The sequence below is a fragment of the Rissa tridactyla genome, chromosome 9 (genome assembly GCF_028500815.1).
Source record: "Rissa tridactyla isolate bRisTri1 chromosome 9, bRisTri1.patW.cur.20221130, whole genome shotgun sequence".
In the NCBI taxonomy this organism is placed as follows: Eukaryota; Metazoa; Chordata; class Aves; order Charadriiformes; family Laridae; genus Rissa; species Rissa tridactyla.
Genome location: NC_071474.1, coordinates 11658158 through 11685588, shown reverse-complemented (window position 1 = coordinate 11685588; position 27431 = coordinate 11658158). Strand labels below are relative to the sequence as shown.

Sequence of the window (27431 nt, the reverse complement as noted above, 5' to 3'; positions counted from 1 at the left end):
ACTCTCAAGCAGAATTTATGATGGGAAGGGCATTTGGAGTTCAAAGATGGATTTGCCAGATACAATCACACCTGCTATTTCAACTCTTAAAAAACTAATCTTTGATGCTAAACAATACACAGCATCTGGTGTCCTAAATATTTGTGTCATAACAGTGCTACGGAAGAGTCTCTGAGCCAGTTATGTTGCACTCCCTTTCCTTTTAAATCACACAATTCCAGACTAATTTACCTACAAATGTGAAAATAAAAATGAGATGTAACAATTCTTTGAAGTGCAGACGTTGCATGTTCAGATATAGCACCCACGTTTACTTCTGCTATACTTTGGGTGCATAACGTGGTTAGTAAGGTGCATTCAGAAAGATATCTTTTTTTTTAATAACTGTTTTTTACATCATGGGTGAAACGTTAATGTGCAGTAACTAACAGCTGTATGCATCAAAAGAGCAAGCAGGATTTCGGCCACAGCATTTGGAATTATGAGCTGAAAAGTAAATATTAAATATATCATTCTGTTAGTTTTAATCTGTCATCTCAGTTTGCACATCTAGGCATCGTGCCAGAATTAAGCCTAGGAGGCCCTGAGGTGGAGAATAAACAAGCATACGTTCTTCTTGATAGAAGGGAAGCCTCAGAGTCATTTGTTGCTCTGCAATCCCAGCAACAAATCATGAGATTCTCGTGCTGCTGAGGTGACCCCATCTGCCAATACCAGGGGCAGGAGAGCAGAAGCATGTCTCCGTCCATCCCCTCCCACCACCCACCTTTGCTTGTTGGTGGGAAGTACATGGACATGCCGTGTCTGGTTTGCAGCACAGATCCAGAACCTGTGCCTGTCTTGTCCAGACAGAGGTGGTGTAATTCCAGACCTCCATCTGCACCTGAGAAATTTGAGTTTGTACCTATCTGAATGTATATTGCGTCCCATATCGTGCAGTTTCTCATCCATTATGAACTATATGTAAACCAGGCAAAGCTTAACAGTACACACAAATAAGGGAGAGGCAGCTTTGATGACGGTGACAGGTTGCAGTCAGGCTTCTCTAAAGTCATTGTGCTACTATTTGATGTCATCATCTTACAGACTGTTTGTACAGTACCCTGCATTTAACTCTCAACTTTTATTGAACAGGATGGTTTACGAAGATTATCAGGGAATGAATACATATTGTCAGCAAAACGTAAGTTTTACTTTGGCGGTTACTGAGATATTAAAACATGTTAAGAAATTTAAGAAACAGAGGAAATGTGATCAGATGTTCTTTTTTATAAGCATTGTTTGATTTTGTTTTGTTGTTATTTATAAGTATTGCTCTGCAACATTACTGAGCTTTATAGAAATGAGAGTGGCCAGGCGTTACTACAGAAAAGAAAACACGTACGTTGAGTAAAAGTGTATCTCAGGGTTATTAATAGTGATCTGCAAATATATTTCTCAACAGAAACTCATCAGGTCGCTGGCAGTTTGATCTCTCCGATCTCCCTCAATGACATACCCCCACGGATAACACAGGCAATGGAAAATGAAGAACACTGGGATTTTGATATCTTTGAACTTGAGGCTGCCACCCATAAAAGGTCAGTAAACTCAAGAGCTCATATATTGAAGTAACTGAAAAGTGACTTAAATGTCATCCTGTAATCTGCTCTTTAATCTCTCTACCTGTGCTTTTAAAATGGAATTACTTTTATTTTCAAAGTGAAATGTTTGAAATTTTCTCATTGTCATTTCTAGTTGTGTATGAACCCATTAAATATCTTCTGTTTCATCATGCACTATTTCCTGCAGATTCCCAGTGGATGTAAGTGAAGATTATATATCTTTGATATGGTATAATAACAAAACAACATCATTTTAAAAGCCTTCCTTTTCTGATCTCAATAATAGAAAAGTTCTACAAATCAAATTGTTGTTCTGTGGGGATTCAAATTCAAATTATGGCCAACTACACACAGAGTCAACATGCTGGTCTTAATTTGATCAGTTGATACAGATCATGTTTTATTTTCTCTCCATGTAGTTGGTTATTTTTATTCCTAACAGTTCAAATACAGCTTTTCAGCTGAACTCCCGTTGCCTTTCTCTGGGATTAGAGGAAGGTCTTTATTCTAAAATCTCGGCAGGCTACATTTTATGTATAAGATTAACTGAAGAATATTTACTGATAAAAAGTAGGGCATACCAATTTCCATCACAGAAGTTTTCAAAAGCAGTTCTGATAGACTGTACTTCATTAGTAGCAAATGCTCCAACTAAGACTGTAAATTGATCTTTCTGTTTAAATCCTTGCTGTTATTACCTGATGCCTGTCAAAAGTTCTCCTTTGGGTCTAGTTTCATGTATCGTGCTTTGTCTTAGCTTAAAGCTTCTATGAGACACTAATTTGGAGGCTAGATCCTGCAATGAATTGACTGGCTTAAGCCCTCGTCAAGATCCCAGATATGTAAGAGCTTTGAAAGGTATTGAAAAACAATGTCCAAGAAAGATGTCAGGCACTTAGTTAACATACATGCACTTCGTTTTCAGACCATGGTTTTAAGAGCCAAAAGAAAAGTGGAAAAAATCAGGTTTTTATTCTTCTTTAAAGTGATTTTATTGTAAGTGAAGGAATTTGCATCCAGTTACTTTAGGGTTTTTTTGCTTTGCTACATTTCTATTTCTAATGAAGTGCTATAGATACAGTAATTAAAAAAAAAAACAAACGGTCAAAATGTAGTCAGTCTGTGTGATTTACAACATTTAATACACAAATTGCAGTAACTTAAGAATTAATTATCCCAGCCAACAGTCATGAGATCACCAGATAGCCAACACGCATGAGATCACCAGATTCATTTCTCTGTTCTCACTGATTTGGAGAGACCACAGAGGGGCAAAGGAGGTATTTTGTTGCCTGTCTGCTTATTGAAGGTATTATAATTATGATTCCTTCCTGCTGCGTTTAAATAAAGGCAATTCATTTATTAAGAGAATTAAACTGACCTTCAGTGAATCACAGCTATGAATATGTTATTAGTATTGTCTTTAAGTCCAAGCAGACGTACAGTAGTAAAGCCAAGGTAATTCGTTAAATCTAAGCTTTAGTGCATTACAGTTCCCTGACACAGAAACCTGGAGAGACCTTTGCCTGACAGTGCTAACTGGAGGGGATTTAACTTGAGTATATTATGATTCTCATATATGACAGTATTGTTGAGGGTTTTTTGACAAAAGTTGTACATCCAACTCTAAATGACCTTAGCAGCTCTAAAGGACCTCAGCTCACCCATCAGGTGCAGCTAGAAGTCACAGTCCTTGGTGCATCTGGAATCAAGCAGCAAACTGAGATGCCAACATAAGGATTTAAGATCTATTTTTAAGAATCCACACTTGAAAATATTTACCACTATACCTGTTCTTTGTAAGCAAAAAATGTACTGGACAAGCAAACAGCGGTATTAACTGGATTAGAAAAAAGGCTAGTGGACTAAAACTTGATTTTTTTTTTTCATTTGGTCTATTAAACTTTTTGCACTTTCACAGGTTTCAGATTAGAAATATTCTGTACTGCTGTTCTGATCTTCATTCAGCTGTCTGTCATCTGGGTTTAAATTGTGCGGTTTGACCTGGGAGAAGCAAGAGTACTGGAACACAATGATGCTGGTTATTTTTGGAGACAGGTCTCCAACCGGGTTAGCCTGAAAGTTCATCTGGCCCTTATGGTCTTCTAGAAATGGCGTACTCTGTCCTGGTCCTTTGCTTCCAGAATACCTCCATCTCTCATCTCTATTGCACACAAAGTCAGTGAGCAATGGAAGCCTGCAAGGGTGGGCGTAAAAGAAATGGAGCAGATCTAGAATGCAGAAAGAATAATGATTGCAGCATTTCATAGTATAGATATACTTAATCTAAACTGTAAACAAGCTAGTTTAGGACCCTGTGGCAGCAGCAAGATTACCTCCCTCCTCTCATGCACAGGTTAGTACTTGCTAATTTATCTCATTTTGACTGCAGCCTGCATTGACCCAACATAGACTCCCCAAGCCCCCAAATACTGCTACGTGTAGTGCAGCAGCACTACAGAGCCTTTTCAGTGTTCCTGGAAGTGTCAGGAACTGGTGTGATTCTGAGCGTGTGCCAGTGATGGGTAGGCAGAACATTTCTACAGGTCTGGGCTGTAATTCGGTTACAAGTCCTTTATACCTAATCTGACACGCCATTGGTTAAAAGTGCTGTATAGATTCATATTATTTGTGCTATGTAATATTCTTTCAACCTCATTTGTTTTAAAACTTTGTGTTTGATTTTCTCCACAGGCCTTTGGTTTATCTGGGTCTCAAAATATTTGCTCGCTTTGGAATCTGTGAATTCTTAAACTGTTCAGAATCAACTCTGAGGTCGTGGTTACAAGTTATTGAAGCTAACTACCACTCCTCCAACTCCTACCATAACTCTACTCATTCAGCAGATGTACTACATGCCACTGCTTATTTCTTGTCTAAAGAAAGAGTAAAGGTGAGTCCACATTTATAAGAGAGTGTAGGTGGGAAGTACAGGTGTGATCAAAGGAAGATCTCTCAAAAAAAGCTGCCAAGAGCCAAACGTCTACCTAGTGACAACCAGTTTAGTAACTCTGAAGTCAAAGAGCTCGTCTGCTTTACATGAGTTCTAGGAGCTCTCGCATAGTGTATATGGAAGGAGGGATACTAATATTACAGGAATCGAGCTATTCTTGGGGGGAGAATAAGAAAACCGCCTTTTAAAACAAAACTTCTTCATATAGTTAAACTTTCTCAGATAGGTGAGCTGACGACAATTATTTTTGTGATGGTACATTCCAAATAGAGATTTCATGTAATAAATCACCATCTCTTATGCCTTGTGACGATAATTTTGCAGAAGACTCCCAGGACAATATAGGCCATAAAGTAGGTTTAGTGCTTCCAAAGCTCTGTCACCCACTGGACGAGAAGCCCTGAGGCTTAGAGAGAGTGCACTGGAGGAGAGTATTGAAAAAGATTGCTTGTCGAAGTTCCTTGTATCATAACACCCACTGGCATATTAGAGCCACTGACAACCAGAATAAATCAGAGCAACCTTTGTTCTCACATGCCTAGAGGGGAGACCGGAGAAGGGGAATTAAAACAGTGCTTACATGCGTATGCAGTGGAGCGGCAGTACATATTTCTGAGCTGCATTTTTGTATAGAAAATTGAATTGGCCTGCCTAAGGATAGTGCTAGTGATGGGCACCTGGCTGAGACATTTGTGACTGTAAACAAGAGTCTGACAGCTCATTAAAACTGTAGTAAGTCCCTTAACCTGGAGCTGCAGCTCATTAGCGTGCTCTCCAGAGGCTGACTTACACATACTGTGTGCCAAGTGGGAACAGAACTTTGCTGGATATTTTCAGCCCCTGATTTGCCAGAGGTTTAGCTGGTCTTCCCAAGAATATCTATGAAAAACAGACAAGATCTGGACTCATTTCAATGCCACGGAAGCATGATTGCCGCCTCCTTTTCCAGAATGTTATTTCCATTCCTCTGTACACATAGAAAGAGAAAAAAAATGTTGCAGGAGCAGAATCAGAGTTCAAAATTCTCTCTTTATCTTTTCAAAGTTACAACCCAGCTGCTTTTGTGTTGTCCAGAGTTCAAATTAATCTAAAAACAGAGGGACAGATTCTGCCACTCAGATTCACACTGGGAAGATTTTTTTCGGTAAATTGAACTCGATTCTTGCCTGGGAAAATTTTCTGGCTCCCAAACTGAAGCAGTGTTCTCAGAATCACTTCCACTTCTGTGCCACAGGAGTTAAGATGACAAAGTTAGAATCCTTGACCTGAAGTCAGGGGTAAAGGCGCTGTAAATGCCTGCGAAGTTTGTTGTGTCAGCCTCAGGAAATAAGCGTGAGATACACTGCTGTGGTCCTACAGGTCAAGTATTCTCCAGTTTCTGGCCACTTCCCACCTGCACAGGTCTTTCTCAGCCAGGCTGAGCACCAGTCAGTGTGTCCCTCTGAGGAGAGCTTGTTCTAAAAATCTCTCTCTCCTAACTTCATACCTCAAAAATAGAATCCCATGAGCAGCAGCTGAAAGAAAGAAGGAAGAAGCTAACACACAGCAGGTAGTATTTCAGACAATGCTAACTGTGAGCCTAGAGTAGAAAAATTCTTTACCTTTTGTTGTTGTCCACAAGACCTTCTTGACAGTCCTCAACGAATAATATCCTAGCTCCATCAAAGTTAAGTCACTGCATTAATTTCAGGAGGTGTAAAGTAGGGTGGGGATTGTCTTTTCACCTACCAGGTTTAACCATTCTGAATTCTCTGAGGTCTCTTTCATTTTATTAAAATATTTAACATAATTGTTTGTATCTGTGGTCCTTCACAAAAAGCCCAGCATAAACACAGCATAAAGGCTAGTTTCCAAATGTATATTTCTGAGATGCTTGGTTCTTTTTCTCCTTTATGCTATTAATACAGTGTTAAAACCTTAAAACGCAAATGGTTTTGTATTTCATTATAGAGTAGATATAATTAGATGTAAAGCAACGGCCGATATAAGTAGACATAAAGCATGGAGTGCAGCACGCTCAGAGAATCAGAATCTGATACAGAAAGTGTAGAACAGTGTCGTGTAATTTCTCCATGGATGTAAACCATCAAGTATTCTTCATAGAATTCGTATTAACTGTAGCCTCAGGACACTGTTATTATGGAAATAAATATATGGAAAACATTCCTTACAATTTGTAAACTTTGCCAGCATGTAAGTGGAATGTGATTAGGACACATTAAGTTTCCAAAAGAAATGAAGAGGTCTGGTGGAAATAGAACAATTTTTAGCAGTATCGGCCTTTTTTGCAAGCCAAATACCCTACCTGCAAGTGAAGGTGGTTTCTGTGTTGTTAGAAAACACAAACTAATTTATTACTTTGCATTTGTTTAATTTGATGTGTTTTGTCAAAGGTGTGGCTAAGGCAAAATTCAAGAGGCATGAAATGGCTAAAAAAGTCATGCAGTGTTCATTGAAGCTTATAATGAATTTTCCATTGCTCTGTCTAGAACATCTGACCCTTACTGATCTGCAGAGTTCTGCCTTTTATTCCTCAGCAACTTGGCTTAGTCTTATGGATAGAGTAGGGTTTCTAATGAATCTGCCAGGAAAACTAAGCATCCTTCTATTTTCAGCAAACTTTGGATCCGATTGACGAGGTTGCCGCACTCATTGCTGCCACAGTCCATGACGTGGATCACCCAGGAAGAACAAATTCTTTCCTGTGCAATGCTGGCAGTGAGCTAGCGATTCTCTACAATGACACGGCAGTGCTGGAGAGCCATCATGCTGCCCTGGCTTTCCAGCTCACCACCCGGGATGACAAATGCAATATATTTAAAAACATGGAGAGGTAAGCTTAGAACCCAGGGCCCTTGTCTGCCCACTGACATCTCTCACTTTCTTCTGTGTAACGTAGGATAATGCAAACAAGCATCCTAGAGGAAGGCAGTGCCTTATGGATAACTGTAGCCGTTGTGGAAGTTTGCTTCTAAACAGTAGAGTGCTTCTGCCTGTCCTGCACAGACTTGGGACTAATCCCATGGTTTCAGTTCCTCCTGTGGATAAAAAGGCAGACCCTATCTAAGGAACTTAGTGTAAATCCTAATGTTAGCATGTCCAGAATAATAATGTTGTATCATCGGATGCAGAGGACAAGCTATGGCTGAGTGGGTAGATGTTTGCTGGGTAGAACAAGGATAGAAAGAGTCACAGAGCATCAGTCAAAAATTAAATGCCTCGTTGCAGTGGGAAGGACAGTGAAAGAACTGTTGGTGTTCCTACAGCCCTAGAAAGGCATTTAGGGTAGGGATGTGACCATTGCCTTTAGCCCTCTCAAGATACAGCAGAAAAGTATTGCTGAAAACTTGGCTGGAGTATGAGCCACTGCTGAGCGTATGAGCAAAATGCCTTGGGAGCACGGTGGTGTGGCATGTCCTGGCAGTCCTCCTGAGTAGCCGGTGCCTCTGCTTCTCACCAGCTTGTGCACTGTTTCTCCTAGAGATCCAGTCATGCCTCTAGCACATATGTCTCTGCACACCAAAGGGTACTTCATGCAGCATAGACGCAGCTGTCCAAGCCTTTATTACTGTTCTTTCTTCCCCTAGCACCTCTCTCCAACGGAAATGGTCTGTAGCATTTTTGTTAGACGTGTTTTAGCAAGCAGCCCTTTGTGAACTAGCCAGCATTCTTAATTGTTTCCTTCTTTAAACAGGAATGAGTATCGAACCCTTCGCCAAGCCATTATTGACATGGTCTTAGCAACAGAAATGACAAAGCACTTTGAGCATGTCAACAAGTTTGTCAACAGCATTAATAAACCCTTGGCAGCGCTAGAAGAAAATGGGGTAAGCAACACTGCAAGTCCTCCTTAAAATGACTAGGCAGGGACTGGGAAGCCTTGGCAGTAGGAAATCCCCACATGGTGTTCTGAGAAAGTTCATCAGAAATGTGGAGAAAGAGAGACTAGAAATGTGTCTTTCACTTCTGGGTTTGAATGCCCTTCTGCTTAACATGGCCGTCACACATTTTGAGGATGAGTGGAACTCGCTTGGATCCTACTAATATTGCAGTGCTATGATGTTTTACCTGGGACCAGAAGCTGGAGTTGTATATTTTCCTGTTAAAATTGCCATTTTGATGAACCCAGTCACTCCCACGGAGAGAGCGCTAGCGGCACGACCTGGCATTGTTGTTGGCAATTTCTGCAAAGGGGCCAAGACTTGCCTCAGAACAGAAGCTGCATTACTCCCTCAGCCGCGATGGGAACCGCTGGTGGTGTAGCATAAGGGCAGGTATATTGACTGCCATATGGCACATTCTCTGGAAATGAGGGCCTTCAGCGCTGCCTGGCAGCACTCACGGGTTTTCTGTCTACACTCTTTTTTAATCTTTAAAATAGATGATGGTGGCATTATGTATCATATAGACATAATCAATAGCCATCTGGAACCCCATGGACACAATGAAATTGCCTGTTAAGAACTCATTCTGAAAAACCACACCAGTTTCAATAACAGCTTCATCCAGCAGTTTTGTTGCCAGTAAGAGCAGTGTATAATTTTGTTGGAATCGTTTTTGCAAAGAGAAAATTTTAAGAAACAGTTATAATAAAGTTTGCATTGGTGGCAACGTCTTGCAGGAGCTGTAATGGTTTTCTGTGTTTTCTTACCATGTTTTTTAGAAAGCCACATTTATGACTGTTGTGTGTAACGGGGTGGGGGGGAAGTCTTTTTATTATCTGAAGGTGGGAGAGGAACAGGTCTTGTTCCTTCACCCGTCAGAAGGAGATTGGAGCTTAACTGGAGGAGAGTACCTTTGTCCACAGGAGTATATGCTAGAATTAGCTTTGTTCTTGGCACCCAGCGATGCGAATGAGAACGATGTGAATATGAAGCCAAAGTCCCCATAGGATACTGGTTTTACTGAGTAAACTAGGAGAAAGGCTGTTAAGTCTGTGGCTATGAAACATTTTTCCCAGACAGCCTCACGGTGCAGAATGCGGCTTAAAGTTACAGACAGACTAATACTGTTGATTTTTGTGGGTGTTGTATTGGACCTTGTGTAATGACAAAGTTCACTGCCCAGGACATATCTACACTTCGTTACAAGTGCCTGTTCACTGCTACCAGAGCTAGTTTGTGCACACATTTGTCCTTAGATTAGCCATTTAATAGCTAAGCCGTAACAAAGGCTTAGCACAGTTGGTCTGCTACCTATTACAAATAAAGGAAGGATGGTGAAAAAACAGGCTTAAATTGTAAAGTTGTTGTCAAAGGTTACCAAGTGACAGGACTACCGCCATCTTTTCAACCTAATGACCCCGTTTATATGCACGTGTTATGATGCAGTCAGCCCTTAATTGTAGCATCAGATTCTGTTTTTCACTGACTCTGCTCTGACTTCAAAGCCCCTTCACTGCCCACTGTCTCGTCGTGCTGTTTTCACTTCTCGCCCACCGTTGTGCTCCTTGGCTTCTCACTAGCTCTGCCTCTCTTCCTCCTCCATTTTCCAGCACTAGCTTCCCCGCTCAACAAGTCCCTCCTTTTCCAGCCTTCCTCCCATCTTCCAGTTCTGTTTGCTTGCCAGTTTCCTGTCTCCTTCACAGTTCCCAGGACTTTTGTGCCTCTCTCCTCCTTCTCTTCATCTTTTTTAATTCAAATCAGGCAACAACCTCCTTTTCCCTGCTGCTGTTTTCTGCAGGTGATTTTTACTGCAAGTACAGGAGAGACAAGCTCCCTGTTGTTAGCTACAAAACCGGGGCCTGGGCAGTGCCTGGTCCAGCACAGCGAAGGGCTGCAGTTGCAGGGAGAGTCCTCTTCAGTCCCAGGCTCCAGCAATCCCTATCGAGTCTACACAAACCACAACTTTTTTTCTCCAAAGTTTGTAACTTGTCCAGCAGATATTCACAGGGCTGGTGACTGGTTTACCCCCAAACCATCCCTCCAGCTAAATTCCAGGTCCTCACTCATAAAAATGGGGGGGTATTAAAAAAGAGAAAAACAGCAATAATTTTTAACATCAGCACAAAGAGCTTATTTCCCTCAACCTCGTATGTAGAAGCCACCAAAACATTTTTAACTGCAATTTTCAGGGGGAAAAACATCTTTGCCTGAGGCGGACACCTGGTGGGGAAACTTCAACCAAACAATTTAAATTGGCAGTTATGAACAGTATTAAACAAAATCTTTTAATGTGAAGCGTCAGCCTGCAGGCTAGCCTGCAACCTTAGCTGTAGATGATCAAGCTGTTTCATTGTAGACCTTTTTTTTTTTTTTAAACATATATATGTATTAATTTATGATTGTGGAATTTTCCACAGAACCAGTTTTGCTTAGAACGATTTTAAGAAGTAACACACTAATACATTTATTTATGCCTGATATATTCATGAATAGACTTTTTTTGTTTTGGGATATTTCAACGGAAACGTAAGGCCAGCAAAATGGATGGGAAATTGTGAGGCTAAACATTTCTCTGCTCAGGTCCTTGATTGTAACAAACAAGAAGTAAAGTAGAAGGAGCAATTATTGGGAGATAACAAGGAAGTGAGCTAGCCAGGAGAAGCCAGGGCACTTTGCCGTCTGTGCACGACAGTCTGCAGCTGAAGAAACTGCTTGATGGCAGCTCCTCTATTCATCCCAGTGCTACCATACCGCATCCCCGCTCACCCCCAGTGCAGTCTGGCATGCAGGCTCACTAAAGGCCTCTTCTCCCAGTACTCCTGAGAAATGGCTTGTCTTTCTAGCTCTTGGGAATGTGCGGGGCAGGCTCTCCGGATGAGTGTAGCAGCATTCAGCATAGGAGGGGTAGAGAGGAGAAGAAGGGTGCTACTGGGTGTAATGCACCGCGGCAGTTGACCTTTTGGGGTGCGTAACTCTTTAGGGCGCCTGGTCCTGCTGGAGGGCTTGTACTGGCCCGGCTCGGTGCGCAGAGCCCCTCCTCACAGCTCCAAGAACTGAGATGCAGTAGTTTTTTGAGCAGCAGCATCCATCCAAAGAGCCAAACTCCTCTTCTTGCCTGTTATGGAGAGCTGAATAGCTGCTGCTGCTGAAGAATGGGGCTTGGACCTGTACAGACAGTAAAAACAAATACAGTGACATATAGAAATCAAACAAAAGTTTAATTCTGCCCTTGAGTCCCTGGGGCTGCAGGAAAATAATCTGTCCCACAAGGCATTTGTGATTCATGGCAAATTCTGCCCAAGGATGGGAAGAAAGACAAAGACTGTACAATTTTTATTGAAAACAAGAAGCAAAATGTTTCCCTCCTTTTGGTTGGGAGATTCTCGGTTCAGCAGGTTCCTATTAAAAGGCCTGTAATGTGTGAGTGGGTAAACCCAATCGTTTGCTGGGCTCATTACTAGCAGAACAACACTGGCAGATCCTCTTTCAAGTCTGGTTGTGTATCTGGTTGCAGCGGCAGTGTGTGTTTCCTGGCCTGGTTTCCAGGCATGGCAGTGACTCAGTGTAGTGTTTGCAGGCTGAGCTGCCAACCGTGTGTTCCAAATGGGACAGTTCCACTTATTTTTTTTTATTTATTATTTTTATACATACTTGTTCAAAGAGCCATGCTGAGAAGCTGCTCTGTTTGTTTCCTTTATTCTTTTGTTTCATAAACTGAAAAAAATCCTTTCCAGCTCCAGCATCCTTTATCCTCCCATTTCCCTTCATGATGTCACCTAAGCCTATGACAGGAAGCCAACATCTGACATGCAGAGACACCTCTGCACTCTGAGCAGGATGCCGGGACTAAGCACAGTTAGCACATTTTATTCCCAAGACATCCGCATCCAGCAAGTAGAACTGTGCCCTTGGTTTGAACAGCTCACGGAAGCGAACATCCTTTCTTGATTCCTGGTGGCTTACCTACTAGGATATTCTCCACTATCCTTAACTGAATGATCTCTAATAATTTTCCATGCTTAATTTTTACACACTGCTCATGTTTCTGAAGATTCCATCACTTTACTTTGGCTTTCTCTTAGGTAATTTTGTCATGAATTTGGAAATGTATGCACCTCGCTTTTGTTTCCGCTGTATTTTCCCTTCCACGTATCTAAAACTGAGGGAAAAGAATTGGTTTGGGAGTCTCACTTTGGTAGAAACTGTGGAGCTGGTATTTCTGAGCCAGTATACTACCAAACAATATTTTTTTATTATTGTCAATTTCTTCCTTCAGGAAGAACTTTCTTCCCCACAATAACTTCCTTCTGAAAAATACGTCCTAATAAAAGATCAGAATGTTTCTTCTGCTTTGTATCTCCCTCTTCGTACTGCAGGAACTGGTGGCCCATTATTATTATTACCATTATTATTACTGTTACTTCTTCACCGCTTTGACTATAGACCAAGACCTTGTTAGGTGCCAGAGAGGTCTAGTATATTCCTTGCTTCAAAGGGTTTCTATTCTGGGTAGACGGTGGTGTAAGTTTCTGTACCTACCCATCCCTAAAGAGTCGAGCAATAATGTGGTACTTCCAGGTAATTTTTTTTTAAGAGATGTTAATCCTGAATCTCTGTCCTTTGGAAACTTACTTCATCAGAGCTCCACAGAAAATAGTTCCTAATCTGGATCATCAGAGTCTTTACTCATATTAGCTGTATACTGGCTCCAAATATAGCGTACCATTGACGCGCTTATATGTGCAGCCTGGGAACCAAATATAAGCCGTGTGTGGGCTGCAAGCTTTCCTAGACTTGCAGAGGAAAGATCAGGCTGTTCGGAAGCACGTTTCTAATATATCGCTTTAATACTGATAAACTCTGAGAAAGTAAAATTCCCAGTCAGGTCAGAGACGGATGGACTAACATGGCTCCAGTGGAAGGGAGTGAGGAGCAAGCCTGGGAGGCAGTGTGGGATCTGCCTCTCCTAATAGCAGCAGTGCTGTCAGAATGATTGACACTCACGCTGATGAGGTTTGTGTGCAGAGGATGACCGTGCATCTCGGGTCAGTCCTTTTTTTTTTTAAAAAACCAGCTATTCCGCTCTTAATGTGCAAGTCCATTAATTCTTGGGTTTCAGCAGAGAATTACATTTTTCTGCCTACACGGTGCTCATCACTCTGTGTGTAGTGATGGATGGATCCTCGCCACACTTTTAAGGAGGCAGATAAGGCATAGAGGGATTAGATGACTTGCCCAAAGATGCCCAAGAGATCTGACACAACGACAGTGACTGAATCCAGAAACTGGAGTTCAGTGCTAGTTCAGAGCTGTGGCTAACATTCATAATCCCCCTATAAATCCAGTTGGACATCAAATATGGTAGCCAGTGGCAGTACTGATCCCTGCAGGATCTGCTGAAAGCATTCCCAAGGCATAAAGCTTTTGAATAAGCATTCAGAGACATTGCTAATGAATTGTTCTTCATTCTTAAATGTTACAGAATAATGGTGATGGAGATTCAATCAAAACTGTTCTCACGTCTCCTGAAAACCGTATCCTTATCAAACGCATGTTGATAAAGTGTGCTGACATTTCCAATCCATGCCGACCCATAGAGCAGTGTATAGAGTGGGCTGGGCGCATCTCTGAGGAGTACTTTGCACAGGTAAGGCAGATAAAACACGCTGCTGAAATTCCAGGTGAGCATCTCTTTAAAGGGGAAGAGCAGTGTGCACACACTGCCAGCGTCCCAGAACATCTAACGCTGCATTACGTATTGTGAAAAATAGCAATTTTTTTCATTTTAAATGATGGGATGTTACTTATGCCGATACAAGGCTAGATGCCTTCAGACAAACAAATACAGTGCAGTTTTTGGAAAAATTAATCTGTCAAGTTGTTCAGTTTGGAGCTGGGCTTTTTGAGTTTTTTCCTGCAAATGCAGTCCCATCACAAGAGGCAGAGGAAGGGTGCCTCCTGCGTACCCACGTGCTGGCTATGCCTCAGGAATAGGATCATGAGGTCCTAGTGTTAGCATGGGAATAGCACTCACTCCAAGAAATGCTGTAAGACCTTAGCACGCTGTGCTGAAGAAATGTTTTATGCAGGTGGGGAAAAGGAGAGGGCAGGGTCGTTATTACTGATGATAGACCAAATACTGCAACTGGAACTTGGTACCTCAAGGAGGGAAAAAGAGGATAAAAAAGAGATTTTGCCATCTCTGAGTTGTACCGAATGTCGCTTCATCAGAGACTGAGAATGGCTGAGCATCTTTTAGCTCTGAAGCATTCATAACTTCATCAGTAACGTGCGAAGTTACTTAGGGTCAGCTTTGTGTGCAGATGCAGAAGGTAAATGTATCACTTTGTGGGAAACACTGGAAGGCACTATTCGTCTGCTGTTTGTCTGAAACCTAGATGACTAGGTGCTTAAGATTAAATCGCTGCTTCTTCAGATTTATTCACGTTCCTCTGTTTATTTAGCTGTTGCATGCTGTAGTCAGTGCCAAACAATCTGCTGCTAAAAGCAGCCCATTAACAGAATGTGTCTTAGATGAATAATCACAAGAGTGTTTTTTGCAGACTGATGAAGAAAAGAGGCAAGGTTTACCTGTTGTGATGCCCGTTTTTGACAGAAATACTTGCAGCATCCCCAAATCCCAAATATCATTCATCGATTACTTCATCACTGATATGTTTGATGCGTGGGATGGTAAGGAAAACTCTGCTATATTTTTGACAGTAAGAATTTTGTGAACATTTGAAACTGCTGTGATATAAAATTGCTTACTTATGGCTCCTAAAGAAAGGGGGAGAAAAGGGAAGATTTCTGCAGTTCAAGTAAGCCTAATAACTTCATTATTGCTCAGAAGTATTTTGACACTGCTACAAGCCATTCTCGTGGTTTCCCTTTAATATATTAGATTCAGACAATATTTAACTTGCTTCATTTTAAACTTGCTTCTCTGTAAATGGAGAACAGAACATATTCTCCTTGATAGCACTTTGGGCACAGTCATTTTGTCCCTGTTAATATCAGTCATTCTTCAAGACAAATTTCCATAGTCTGGAAGCTGCTTGGGGGAGCGGCTGTTTCCTTCCAAGCGCTGCCTCCGTGGTAAAAGTGGTCAGAAATGTGACTCTCCTGATCATGACATGTGACTGAGATTTGATGAAGTAGAACAATTACAAGCATAATTAGCTATGCGCCTCCTGGAAAACTGGGTCTCTTTGCTGGGACTTGCAATACCAGTATTAAGTAGACCTAAGAGAACTGTTCTCAGCGGCCTGAGCGACGCGTGAGCGATGAGAGCTATACGGCCAAAACCATTTCAAGTATCAGTATGACAGAGTTAAGCTTTCCTACTTAACACAGTTGCCCAGACATTTCAAGTGATATTTAAGCAGACAGAATCATGTGACTGTTTCAATTCTGCAAACTAAATACACTCTGCCCTTTCTTCCCTAGCATTTGCAGACCTGCCAAATTTGATGCAGCATCTGGATAATAACTTTAAATACTGGAAAGGACTAGATGAAAGGAAGCTGCGGAGCCTTCGACCACCACCAGAATAGCAATTAGACCATGGTGTGTAATTTACTAACCAGATGCATATTTATTCAAGCTCACTTTTACTCATGTGATTTCAGATTTGTTTTGGTCTCTTCAGTATTACAGTAAGGCTAGCCTGTGCGCTTGGGGAACTTTCAAATTCAAGAGAACATGAGGTCAGCAGTTGACTTCCACAAACTACCATGTGTGGACTCCAATGAAATAAGCCTATCAAGTGGAATTACACTGGATTGCTGCAGTACTTGTACCGAAGAGGGTTTATTAGTGAACATATTTTTGCGATATCTTCATACCAGTATGTGAAGCTGGAAGACCTTGAAGAATCCTCATAAGAAGGACACTCACTAGAAGATTTTGCTTAATCCTCAATCCTGCAAGTGAAAGAGAAGTATCTATTAATAGAGACTCACAGCGTTTCTGAGAAAGCTACATGCTTTTTATAAGCACTTAAGACAGTTATGTAGAACAATCAGACATTTAAAATGCAACTCTCTATGAAGGAATTTTTGATCTATGAAAAATAGATGTACTCTATTTTTTCACATCACAGAAGGTGCAATCATTCACTTCTGAGCACTACTGAAAGTGAGTTCTCCTTAAGAAATTTAGTAGCAAATGTAAAAAATAACACAAGAATTTTTGAGGTTGATCGTTAGCATCTATGATTAAAATGATATGTTTTATTTATTTTGTTAGATGTTCAATATTTTCTATGAATTTATAAATACTTAAAAGCCAAAGCCAACTTTAGATGCATTACAAATTTACATGATTCATACTCATTAATATACATTTAATTGATGTACAGACCTTTTATTTTCATAATGCAAATACAAAATACTATACAATGATACATTTTTATTGCACTGTAAGGATAGATGTGTATGTTTAAATATTGTCTGATTTATGTTAATTAAAATAAGTTTTATTGAAAAGGCCTCACTTGAGAATAGTAGAATAAACAAGAAACGTATACTGTCTGAGCACCAGAACTGCAGTAGTTCTCCCACAAACCAGTGACGACCACCTGATCTTCCCTCGGCTACAAAAATAATAATGTGTTAAATTCAGCAGGTCGCCACGTCTGATCTGAGGTCGCAGCCTCGATCACAAGGACTTGGGTCCCCCGAGAGCGCTGCCAGGGAGGGGGACTTCTGTACGCCACATGTCCCGCGCCCACCGCGGGGCGGGGATTTGGCGCGGAACTTGTGGAACTTTTTGTTTTCTCCCATGAAATTTTATGACTGAATTCCCTGTCAAAGTCTGCCTTATTTTATATAGTATTTCTACAAAGCATTCCACAGCATATACGAAGAGGTAATACTAAACATCTAGTGAATTTCAACATTTTATAGCCTATGTATTTTCCTCTGCCATGAAAGAAACAGAACATAAAACCACCAACAAAAACCTTTAACTCAAGAAGTTTGTAAAGGCTGTGTACCTTCACAATTTGAATGAAACCTTCATAGCAAACACCAGAAAATAATAAAATGTATATTTTAAGAAGTGTCAAAGTCCTAGCCATTTCATTTGAAATGTATATTTACTTTGTAGTTTGCAGACTAACGGATATATGAAATTCTTTTTAAAATAACTAAGATGCTTGCTGTCTGGGGAAGGGAAGAATTGAGGGGGTTGGACTGGCATAAGGGTGATGAAAGGTGGTATATGGCTGGCAAGCCCCTGTGTTTGTCGCCTGTCCTTGGCAAGCCCATCAAACCCTCGTGTGCCCTTGGACAAGTCTCTTCACAGGTAAAGGCAGGTGCCACGCTTATTCCACTGAAGGACCTGGAGAGTATGCTGCCAGCCTTCCCGGTAGGCAGAAAGGCACTCCAAAAGCACTGAAAGAATTGCTGGCTGTTGTCAATGCAGAGGCAATTGACTTTTGAGACTTTTTGAACCATTCCTGAAGAAGCACAAGCAGGGGAGAGGTGGATGATGGAGCAGTTCAGGGACTGCAGCAGTAGGAGCCTTAAAGCAGGTAAGAAAGGAGCAGGTGACCTCTCAGTTGTTACCTGTTTCTGTGTTCCTCCATCTCCAAACTGATGAGACTCATGGGCCACCACCATTTGTAGCTCACTACTGTTCACGTTTGCGTCATGTCTTTTGCTCTGCTTGTGTGCTCTCCCTTCCTATGTAGTATTTGGGTTATATGCTGTTAGGCCAGGGAATTCCCTTTCGTATTTTCCTTTAGTTCATCAATGTGTGTGTATTGCCATACCACTGCCCCAGTGATAACAGTAGGACAAAGGGCATGGGGTCCTTGTCAGTCTTCCAGGGGTTCTACAGTTGATACTGAAGGAGCAGATATATTTCTAGTGAAGGCTGAAAAAAATCAAGTATCCTATTTTCAAAAGGAACATGCCCAGAGAGGGAGAGTTGGCTGCCAGATATGTTGTTTTCCTGGCAATATTACGTTGTGTTTCCATATACATGCACCTATTGTAATCGGCTGTAATTTACCACCTGGAGTTAATCTCTTCTATTGCATGCAGGCTCCTGTGCCTAGTTCAAGGAAAAGCTGGCTCCATTAGAGGGAAACAGCACCACACCGTCAATATCTCCTCCACTTACTTGCTGCAAAAAGGATAGGAGAGGAAAAGTAACAGCATATGGGTCCAGAGAATGTCTGCAGGAAGGGGGTAAAATATTTCTTCACAAGCATAGTTAATACTCTGGGATGTATTAATGAATGGTAAAAACAGTTAATTTAATCTGCTATAAAAATGCCTGATGCATTATCATTGAAAAGATGTGATCAATATGATTAATTCCCTGAAATTCACACTGCATCTTCAGTGCCATTATTTGGAGTGTAGAGCTGTGCTAATCAACCCTCTGTATCAGCCAGATTTATGTCCATATTGGTGTGCAATAATTTCACTTAACATAAAACACTGATCTGCAGCTACTGAATGCAGCTCTGTTCATTCCGTTGCCCATCTAAATTTCACTGTTGCCAGGAACAGATGATAATTAAAGTCTGGAACCACCATGCCTGATCCTTACGAAGACCTCTTCTCGTGAGCTTCTCTCTATAAGCTACACCTCTTAAGCCTTCTGTGCAGTGTGAGGCTGTGGGGGTTTGGGGGGGCCGGTTCCAGGCTGCCCCCCACGCGGCAGGAAGGGCCTTGCTGTGGAGCAGTAATAGCTCTAATGTGACGTTCATCCCTCCAGTATCCTCATGTCTTTGGATCCCACTGTAAATTCTTCAGCCATTCCAGATCTCCTTCCTTTCTTCAAGATTACATAGCAACATCACATGCCCTGTGCTCTGAACCTTTTACAGTTTAGTATCTCTTCCCATGCTTTTTGAACTGTCACTCAGTGATGGAGCTCTGCTTGGGACAGAAACCCATGGCTTTACACGTGGTCCTTCCCCGTGGAAGGGAGAACGCTGGAATAAACTGAAAGAGTATGATTGAATTATTCTCCATTTCAGACAGGCTGGCAGTCTTATGCAGTGTCTGCACTTCTTGTTTATTCTTGCTTTAATGCTAATGCAAGAGTAAAATCCAACGTAGACATGATGAAGGAGAGGTCCTTTATGCATCTCTGGGGTTTTAATCTTAAGGCTTTGTGTTTTAGAACTGAATAAGGTTCAGCAATTCAGCATTAAATGGCCCATTCAGAATGATTTGCTCTACTTTCCATGCTGCATATTTTCAATCAGGTAATACTGCTGCTAAACCTGGGTATCACTTTAGTTGCTTCCAGGTGAGTATGAACTATTATGATCTGGTAAAAAAATACTGTTTTCTCAGCAAATTGCCCTAGATGAATATCTTGGTCCCTTCAAGGGATAGGTATAAAATTCTGGGTAATAATTGCTTATTCTTACAACAGGAGAAACCAGACAAGTGTTGTGCACAGCTACCTTGTCACAGGTCTGAGGATGGTTCTCATACTACGATTTTCCCAATGGCTATATATAAATTAAAAATCACCTGAAACTGAATGATTGCCATAGTTTTTGTTGCAGTGCTTTTTGCTGTGGCCGTCTCTGCTTGTCTCAGTGGAGACACTGAAGAAAATGTGTCATGAACATGAAGGAATTGAAGCAATGACAAAGCCATTCCTACATAAAAGAGAAGAAAGAATAATAAAATTAATATCTACTAATCCCTTACAGGATGCTCAGAAACAGCAGAGGGAAACTGCAGTCAGTTGTGCCCTTCTGTGAGACCAGAAGGGTTTGAGTCATGACTCTGCATGGAGCACTTTGAAATGAAGTCTCAGAGCTATTCACAAGCTTCAAAACAAATAATCTCTCTGCTGACGTGAGACATCATGCCTCCAAGGGACAGTGGTCCCAGGGGTGCTCATTAAATGATAGCAGAACGCATTGCATTTCATCCTGACATGATGTTTGGATGCAGAAAACGAGCTTTTAAATTACTGCCATGTCCCTATGCAGCCTGTACTGCTGGTTCAGAACAAAGGGGATGTCCAGGTGCTTCAGATATCTTCTGTTCTGCTAAAGCTATGGCTCTGGGGGCAAAGGACTTCTGTATTGTAACTCCACTGAATGTTTTCTCTCAGTGCCTGCTTTCAGTGTTACTAGGGCAAAGTGTCTCATGTTTTCTTTTCTTTCCCTTGTTTAACATCTTTAAGAACCTCCTCCCACACTTCCCATGCAAACCTCAGTGAACTTAGCTTTGCAAACCCTGCAAAGCTGTGCGTTAGCATCCTCTTTAACAAGCAAGGCAACTGAGTTAGAAAAGGCCAGAGGACCCAGAGCCATTAAGCAAAATGGGTTGGAGGCTTCTAAACACCTTTGAAGTCCTGGACCTTCAAGCTCTGCTTGTAGTTTAACGGTTTAGTCTTTCTCAGGCCAGGAAACGGTCTTCTGGTCTTCTGATGTTCTACTTTTTCCCTCTCGGCTTCTCTGTCTTCCATTTTTCTTCTGATACCATTTGCTAGGAGTCCTACCCTTAAGTACCACTGCCTGTGGATCTCCCGCAAACACACAGCCATAATGCTGGGACTAAATCCGGCTTTTCAAACTGACTCTTGCTGCTTACAACAACTTTTACCACAAGAAAATATTCTTTTTCTAATTGCAGTTAAAGTGAGCCTGGAAAAATACCCTATAATGTCTGAAAGCCTTACGCTGGTATCTAAAGACAGAAGGAGAATACAAACATAGTTAACTAAACCAGCTTGTGAGCACTGCAGCGCTACTGCCTGCAGCGTGAATATGTATGCAAGGTCTTTTATATTATACTCCCATGTGCAAATTGAAGTTCAGGAGTGTTCGCAGGCACCTCTGCCTTTGAGGTTATGTTAGCAAAGGCAAGCAGCTGTGGACACTTGTTGAAATTTGAATCTCTCTTTCTCGGTTTGCTTGCTCCCCCCCTCGAGTGGCAAGAGTCACTGCGAGAGCTAAAACTAATCTTAGTTCAGCCCATGGTAATTAACAGAAGTTACTTCATCCTTTAATCACATACATTTCTCTTGAGGTAGTGAAATAACACAGCAACGCACACAGTTTTAGAGAGGAAGTGGAAAAGGTGATTGCCCGGTTTTGAAATGAAAGGAGGAATTTAGTCAGTGTGTAATTATTCAAGCGAGAAGCTGGTCCTGTCTGTCTTTAATATTCCAAAGTGGTATTTGATGTAAATCCTTCCCCGGAGTTCATTACATTAGCTCTTAGCTTACCCTGAGGACGCTGAGCGCCAAGTTCAGCATGCAGCATGTTTTATAACCCAGCAGAATGACGTCATCCTGGTGATCCTGCAGCTCCCTAGTTCCTTGGGAGGAGGTATGGCTTTGTCTTCAGCCTCAAGATGACATGGAATATGTTTGATAAGATTCCCTTGGCATTTGCAGTGTGGAATGTGTGAAGAATATTGCTTCGCACCTCCAGCAAGAACTATCCCTTTTTGCCATGAAGAAAGAAGATGTTACTTTGCTTGTATATTTTCCTTTACAGAAAATGAATTTTTTCCTTTACAGATCCCTAAGTGCTTTACAAGAAGACCCACACAGCCCTTTCCCAGGTGGGTAGAACAAGTTGCAGGGAACACTGTGGCTTGTCAGTGTCCACCTCGCAGGAAACCCTGGCCTAGACCTGGGGGCTGCCAGGCTCAGGGTTGAACCATGCTGACTTTCAAAAATGGTGGAAAGAGAAATTTAGAAAGCAAGTGCTTTCATAATGGTTTGTCACTGCCGCTTTACAGAGATACTGGTCAGAGCTCCTGAGAAGCCAGAAATCTGTCCTCCCTCGCCACTTTGTCCTGACCTCAGTGAGACTCGTGGGAATGCCGAATGCCATCGGCGAGCGCACACGGAGTCCCAGCGCCTGTCCCCAGCGGTGGGTGGTGCCAGCTATTTCAGACGCTGTTTACCGTAAGTAAGAAAGACTGCAATGATATAGCATGAATATAAGTGCTAAGAAACAGGCAAGATGCCCAGCCACCCCGCTGAGACTGGGCTGGGAATGGCATGCATAACATCAGGGACAGCTTTTGGGGATAGTTAGGGAGAAATAAGTTGTGGGAATTGACAGTTTTCAGGACATCATGAGAGCAGAATGAAATTTTCCTTACCACAACCCAGCCCTAAAAGTGAGCAGCCTCTCTCACCCCTGAAAATCCGTGCTGGCAGACTCAGTGCAAATATGCTGTCCCCTGTTATGACAAATCTCTGACAAGCCAAGGTCAGAAAGCAGAAAGTTTTAGCTGCTCTATCATGCCAGGAACAAAAAAGAAAGAAAACAAAAAGCCTTGTTTTAAAATAAGCTGTTTTAAATAAACAAGTGTTCTTTGAACCACATCAGAGTACATACCTAACAATATTTGTTAAGTAAATTATCAGTGACATGTTAAAGTCTGGCTCAGTATGTATTAGCAAAGCGGTATTTGTGTTCCTTTTGTTGTAACAAGAGTCAATAGTGTTTCTAGAAGGTGGTCTGAAAAAAAGGGACTTTTGGGGTTTTTTCCCACTTAGCAACCCACAGAGACACATCTGCCCACCAGTAGCCCCACCTCAGGACTTCAAGGCACTAATTTGAGTGAGGTTATACTTCACTTTCATTGGCTTAGTTTAGTTCATAATCTACCTCTTAGGTGTTATTTTTTACCCATGGATCCACCTCTTAGATCGTTTTGGCTTTCTGAAGGAAGTCTGCCTCCAGACTGGTTGCAAATGCATGGTCACATTATTACAGTCTGTATCTGAAATGCCATGGTGCCGTGGCTGAGACCTATTCCCACCTCTTCTGATCAGCTACTCCCTGAGCTTAGATTTTCTTCAGTTTGATACTGGTGCTTTTCCATGTGCAGCAAAAGAAAGACGTAATATAAATTTCTAATTTAAACAGATCTTTGTTTATGTATTTTTATTTTTGTCTATTCTTTGACCTTTTGGCTTATTTAACTCTTTTAAGACCCAGATATTAACTCTAGGGTTAACGCACAGACAGAGGAATGCAAAGCAAGAGAACAGTTTGTAACAATGATGATGCTGAATTTGAAATTCTCCACCAGGAACAAAGGTTTTCTTCTATGCCTGACGGGCTGTGAGAAGTCAGACTGCTTCTTAAGTGTCCTTTCCTCTGTGTCAATACAAGTGATCTCTTTGGGCATGCTCAGAAATTTTGGTCTTAATAAATCATCACTGTAGACCACATGCTTCCATGTACAGGAAGCAACGTGACTTCTTCTCCCTGCCTTTGTAGGGTGTTGGAGAGGAGGAAAGGTCACGCTCTGTGGGACCCAAGGAGGAAAACTGCAGTTCATAAATCAGGCTTGAGCTACCCCAAAGTCAGGCTACTGAAGTCACGGTGAGGCTCTGCAGGCAAAAATGACAGCTAGGCTTTCATCTGTATGCCATGGCATCACAGGTCGATACTATGACTTCCTTCTCTTTCTTTAAAGCTTTCATGTCAGAGGAATCAAAGCCCCCTACCTCCCCTTCCCAAACTGCCTCCAGTTAATAGCATGAACAGTGGTTAGCCCAGGTTTGAAAGAGGCTTTGATGAGATATTGCTCTTTGATAAGCCATTTCAAGGGCAGGAGGCAAAGTGTTTACGCTGCTTGGAAGAGGAGTCTGATGAGCAATTTGCTTTTCTTTTGCTAAGGCCAAGCAGAGCTTTGTTACCTCCAGAATACAGAGAGGTGGTTTATGGCTACTGCTCTTTACCTCCAGCTATTTCTTTGCCTTGTGCGAGAATAAAAAGTCGTGAATGAAGCCCAGCAGCTTGTCCCTACGTGTGACGGCTGCCTCCATGCTGAGCCTTGGCGACCATCCACTCCCCAGCTTTCCCTCCCATGCCTGCTCTTCCTGCCTTTGGCGGTCCTCGGAGGCCCTGAGGAATCAGGAATGTAGTGAAACCCAGGAGCTGCAGCTTCATGAATAGCACGCAAGGCTTCGAGTTGGGCTGGCCGGCCTGACTGGCGGTGGTCCAACCTATAAGACATGAAAGATATATAAGACATGTAAGCTCCAACCGATAAGACATGAAGGATACTGAAGCTTTCCCAAAGCTGAGGCCCGTACTAAATGCACCAGGTGCTTTCCTGGAGGCAGGAAAAGCTACACCAAAGAAGCGAAGGCAAGCGGGGCTGATACTGACTCTTGCTACAAGAAAGCTTTACAAACTCAGATTATAAATGGTCGGCCTATCCAGCCTTCATTTCATCAAGCGTTTTATTACACGGGCCGTGAAATACATCTGACTCTCACCGCATAGGCACGATAAACAGGTTTAAGTCAGCATGAGAGCAGGACAGGGCAGGAGCTGTTGCCCTCGGGCGTTTCCTGACCATTCTCTTTCCAATACTGTCGACGGAACGTAAGGAATTTTGGTTAGAGACTGAGAGAAAAACTTAAGTGTATACAACTGGCTAAGAAATACCTCCGAATAGAGGGATTCTACAGGTTACTTTTGGCGCTGCCCAGCAAAGAAAGGGCCACTCCCCCGCCTTCACCTCAGGGCGGCCGCCATTTGCTGAGGGCGGAGGCCCCGTGTCGAGCCCCCGCCCCGGCCGGGGCGGGGGCTCGACACGGGGCCTCCGCCCTCAGCAAATGGCGGCCGCCCTGAGGTGAAGCCTCATGGCGGCCGGCGGTAAGGATGTGCCGAGAACATCCTGTGAGGAATGGCGGTTCTCGCCCTCCCGCCGCTCGCAGGTGAGGTGAAGGCCCCGGGGAGGTTAAGCCGCCCCGTGGAGCCGGCTCCATCCCGCCCGCGTGGTGGGCGCCCTGCGAGGCTCGGCCTCTCCCTGCCCCTCTTTCTTCACGACTCGCGTATCGCCTTACGGGTTCTGCCGCCGTGATGTGGGGATTTCTTGTGTGGAAATCCCCGCGGTCGTTGCCCTGCCGGGGATGGTGGAGAGGCAGGTAAGCGCTGCCCGGGCCCTTGTGATGGCGGCCGGGCCGTGCTGCCTGAGGAAGCGGATGCCGCTGGATTTGGCTGTGTGAGACCCCGCTCCTCGCTGATGCATCCTTTCTGGTGCTGTGTTTAAGCCACAGATTTGCGTTTCCAGAAAAACACTTTTATTCGGTTCCAGCTGTGGGATAAGCTCTCTTTTGGCAGAGGGTGCAGCCCCTTACGGCCATTTTATCAAGCAGCTCGTGTCCTCCGTATTGCTTGCCTATGTACAGCTTAAGACATAAATCTGCTTGGGAAAGGTTTTAAGTACAGCTTAAGAGAGCAGAACGGCAGAGTCCCAATACGTACTGGCACACCAGCATAAATGCCACAGAGAGAAAATTTAACAAAAAGTCAGCGTTGTGCCTTGGGCTGTGCGGGGGGTCGGTGGAGTCCAGGTGCTGAGCTGAGCGGGAAGCAGAGCCTCACCTTTGCCGTTCCCTGCCTGCTTTCCTCCGCATTGCTAATGAGTAGCGTCGGGTACTGTTGGAAAAAAGAAGCCGGCAGTTACAAAGGTACAGCTGAGTTTGAGGCTAGGAATAGGGAATTACCTTCGAGGCCAGGAAGGCAGGCTGGGTGATTAGGCTCTGTGCATTAGGAGAGGACAGTCGGTTCCTGAGACTTCCCAGGAGTTTCTTATGGAGATACACCTGGAGGACTAAGAAAGTGGAGCCAGTGACATAATATTGACTCCACTGATACTATCCTCCTAAATTAAATGGTGGAAGAACAAGGCCTGCCTGTGAGATAAAGTCAGGACCTACTTCCTCTACCTACAAGGTTTTAATGGAAATTAGAGCAAGCAAGTTAAAAGCGTGTTTCTGTAGAAAATGGTGGGTGTGTTTGGTTTGAATCAAACACACCAAATTGTATTTCAGGCTGTTGTATTTGTGTTTTTGACACTGTTTGACCTGTGTCTTTTTGCTCACAGGCCCGTGGGTCCCTTTGTTCCCGGCTCCAGGACTGGGTGAGGAGGGACGCTGGAGTGCTGATGGATCATGGTAACCAATTTGGAAACTGTAACTGTGTAGCCATAGGCAGTTTGTGTAAACCTGTGTGATAACCAGTGCGCCTCGTGAAAGGGCTTCGTGTGCTGCCCTCCAGTGGCAACAACGTGTACTGATGTTTTAAATCAAGAGGGAACAGAAGGGAATTGGAAAAAGGGATCCGTTTTGCCCGCCCTAAAGGGGTTTGAGGGTAACTCCTCCTAAGCCTAGGGGCCTTTGGGCAGCCCTGGCAAAGTCCCCAGTTAGCTGCTGGGTGAGGTGTGATTGGGGGTGTCCCGTCCTTTGGCAGTTCCTGGTGCTGTAAGCTCTGCAGGGATGCATAGATCACTGCTGCAAATCAGGGCAGCCTGTGGGGTTGGTGCCCAGTACCAGAGCTTTAGGCGTGAGCTCCTGTCCTTCACAGAAGGTGAATTTTGCTGCATGCCAGTAAATGCACATAGTGAAAAGAAACAGAAACGCCAGCAGGTACCAGGAAAAATGCATCCTGCAGCACGTAACTCACTGTCAGAGACAAGGACAACTTGTTTTTAACTGACTGTTGTCCTTTCACATGATCTAGTTCTGCAGTGAGCCAGAGTCGCTGTAGACAGGCTGGAGATGAGAACTGGTTTTGCCTCATCTGAGACACCTTTCAGTGCGGAGAAATAGCTCTCAGATCGACAGCTTAATACAGTTCTCCAAGATGAGTGCTATACCCAGGGTTCCAGATAAACCAAATACACTTGGTGTTGGTCTGCTCTGGGGTACCGTGTGGGACGTGTTAGTGCCCTTTAGCTTCAGTAGCAAACTCCCCTTTTACTGTCAAATACAGCTTCCAGTTCTGTACAGGGTCTGGTTCTTACAGTCTTGGAGATGGACTGTACTTACCCCTGTCTGGTGGTCTTACACAGAAAGATGAGATTGATGTCACCTTCCAGTTTGGTTGTTGTACTGGTCTGATCAATGTGGAAGCGGTGGCCTCCCTTTAAAGGATTTATAGAAAGGTAATTCACAGTGACAGCTGGTTTTAAAAAATTCAGGTTGTTCATGCCTTTTCCTTTGCTGTATAAATAT

General features: G+C 42.9%; 1 protein-coding gene and 1 non-coding gene across 12 annotated transcripts in view; both read left to right on the top strand.

Moving 5' to 3' along the window:
* Nucleotides 1-27431, top strand: part of PDE8A (phosphodiesterase 8A) — a 169110-nt gene that overhangs the window by 140254 nt on the left and 1425 nt on the right. For 9 of the 11 annotated variants that reach the window (XM_054215151.1, XM_054215152.1, XM_054215150.1 and 6 more), the window contains 10 exons: nt 1135-1183; nt 1445-1580; nt 4299-4497; nt 7173-7390; nt 8252-8384; nt 13924-14088; nt 15005-15134; nt 15891-22000; nt 22181-22349; nt 26303-26372. In XM_054215151.1, the coding sequence (XP_054071126.1) occupies nt 1135-1183; nt 1445-1580; nt 4299-4497; nt 7173-7390; nt 8252-8384; nt 13924-14088; nt 15005-15134; nt 15891-15997 (1137 nt within the window). In that variant the 3' untranslated portion in view covers nt 15998-22000; nt 22181-22349; nt 26303-26372. Of the gene's footprint in view, nt 1-1134; nt 1184-1444; nt 1581-4298; nt 4498-7172; nt 7391-8251; nt 8385-13923; nt 14089-15004; nt 15135-15890; nt 22001-22180; nt 22350-26302; nt 26373-27268; nt 27362-27431 lie in introns of all 11 variants that reach the window. The other 2 variants (XM_054215145.1, XM_054215146.1) reach the window with 2 other exon arrangements.
* On the top strand, nt 26022-26152 carry LOC128915386 (small Cajal body-specific RNA 15). Its single transcript, XR_008468626.1, has one exon. It is a non-coding gene; the product is annotated as a small Cajal body-specific RNA 15 (non-coding RNA).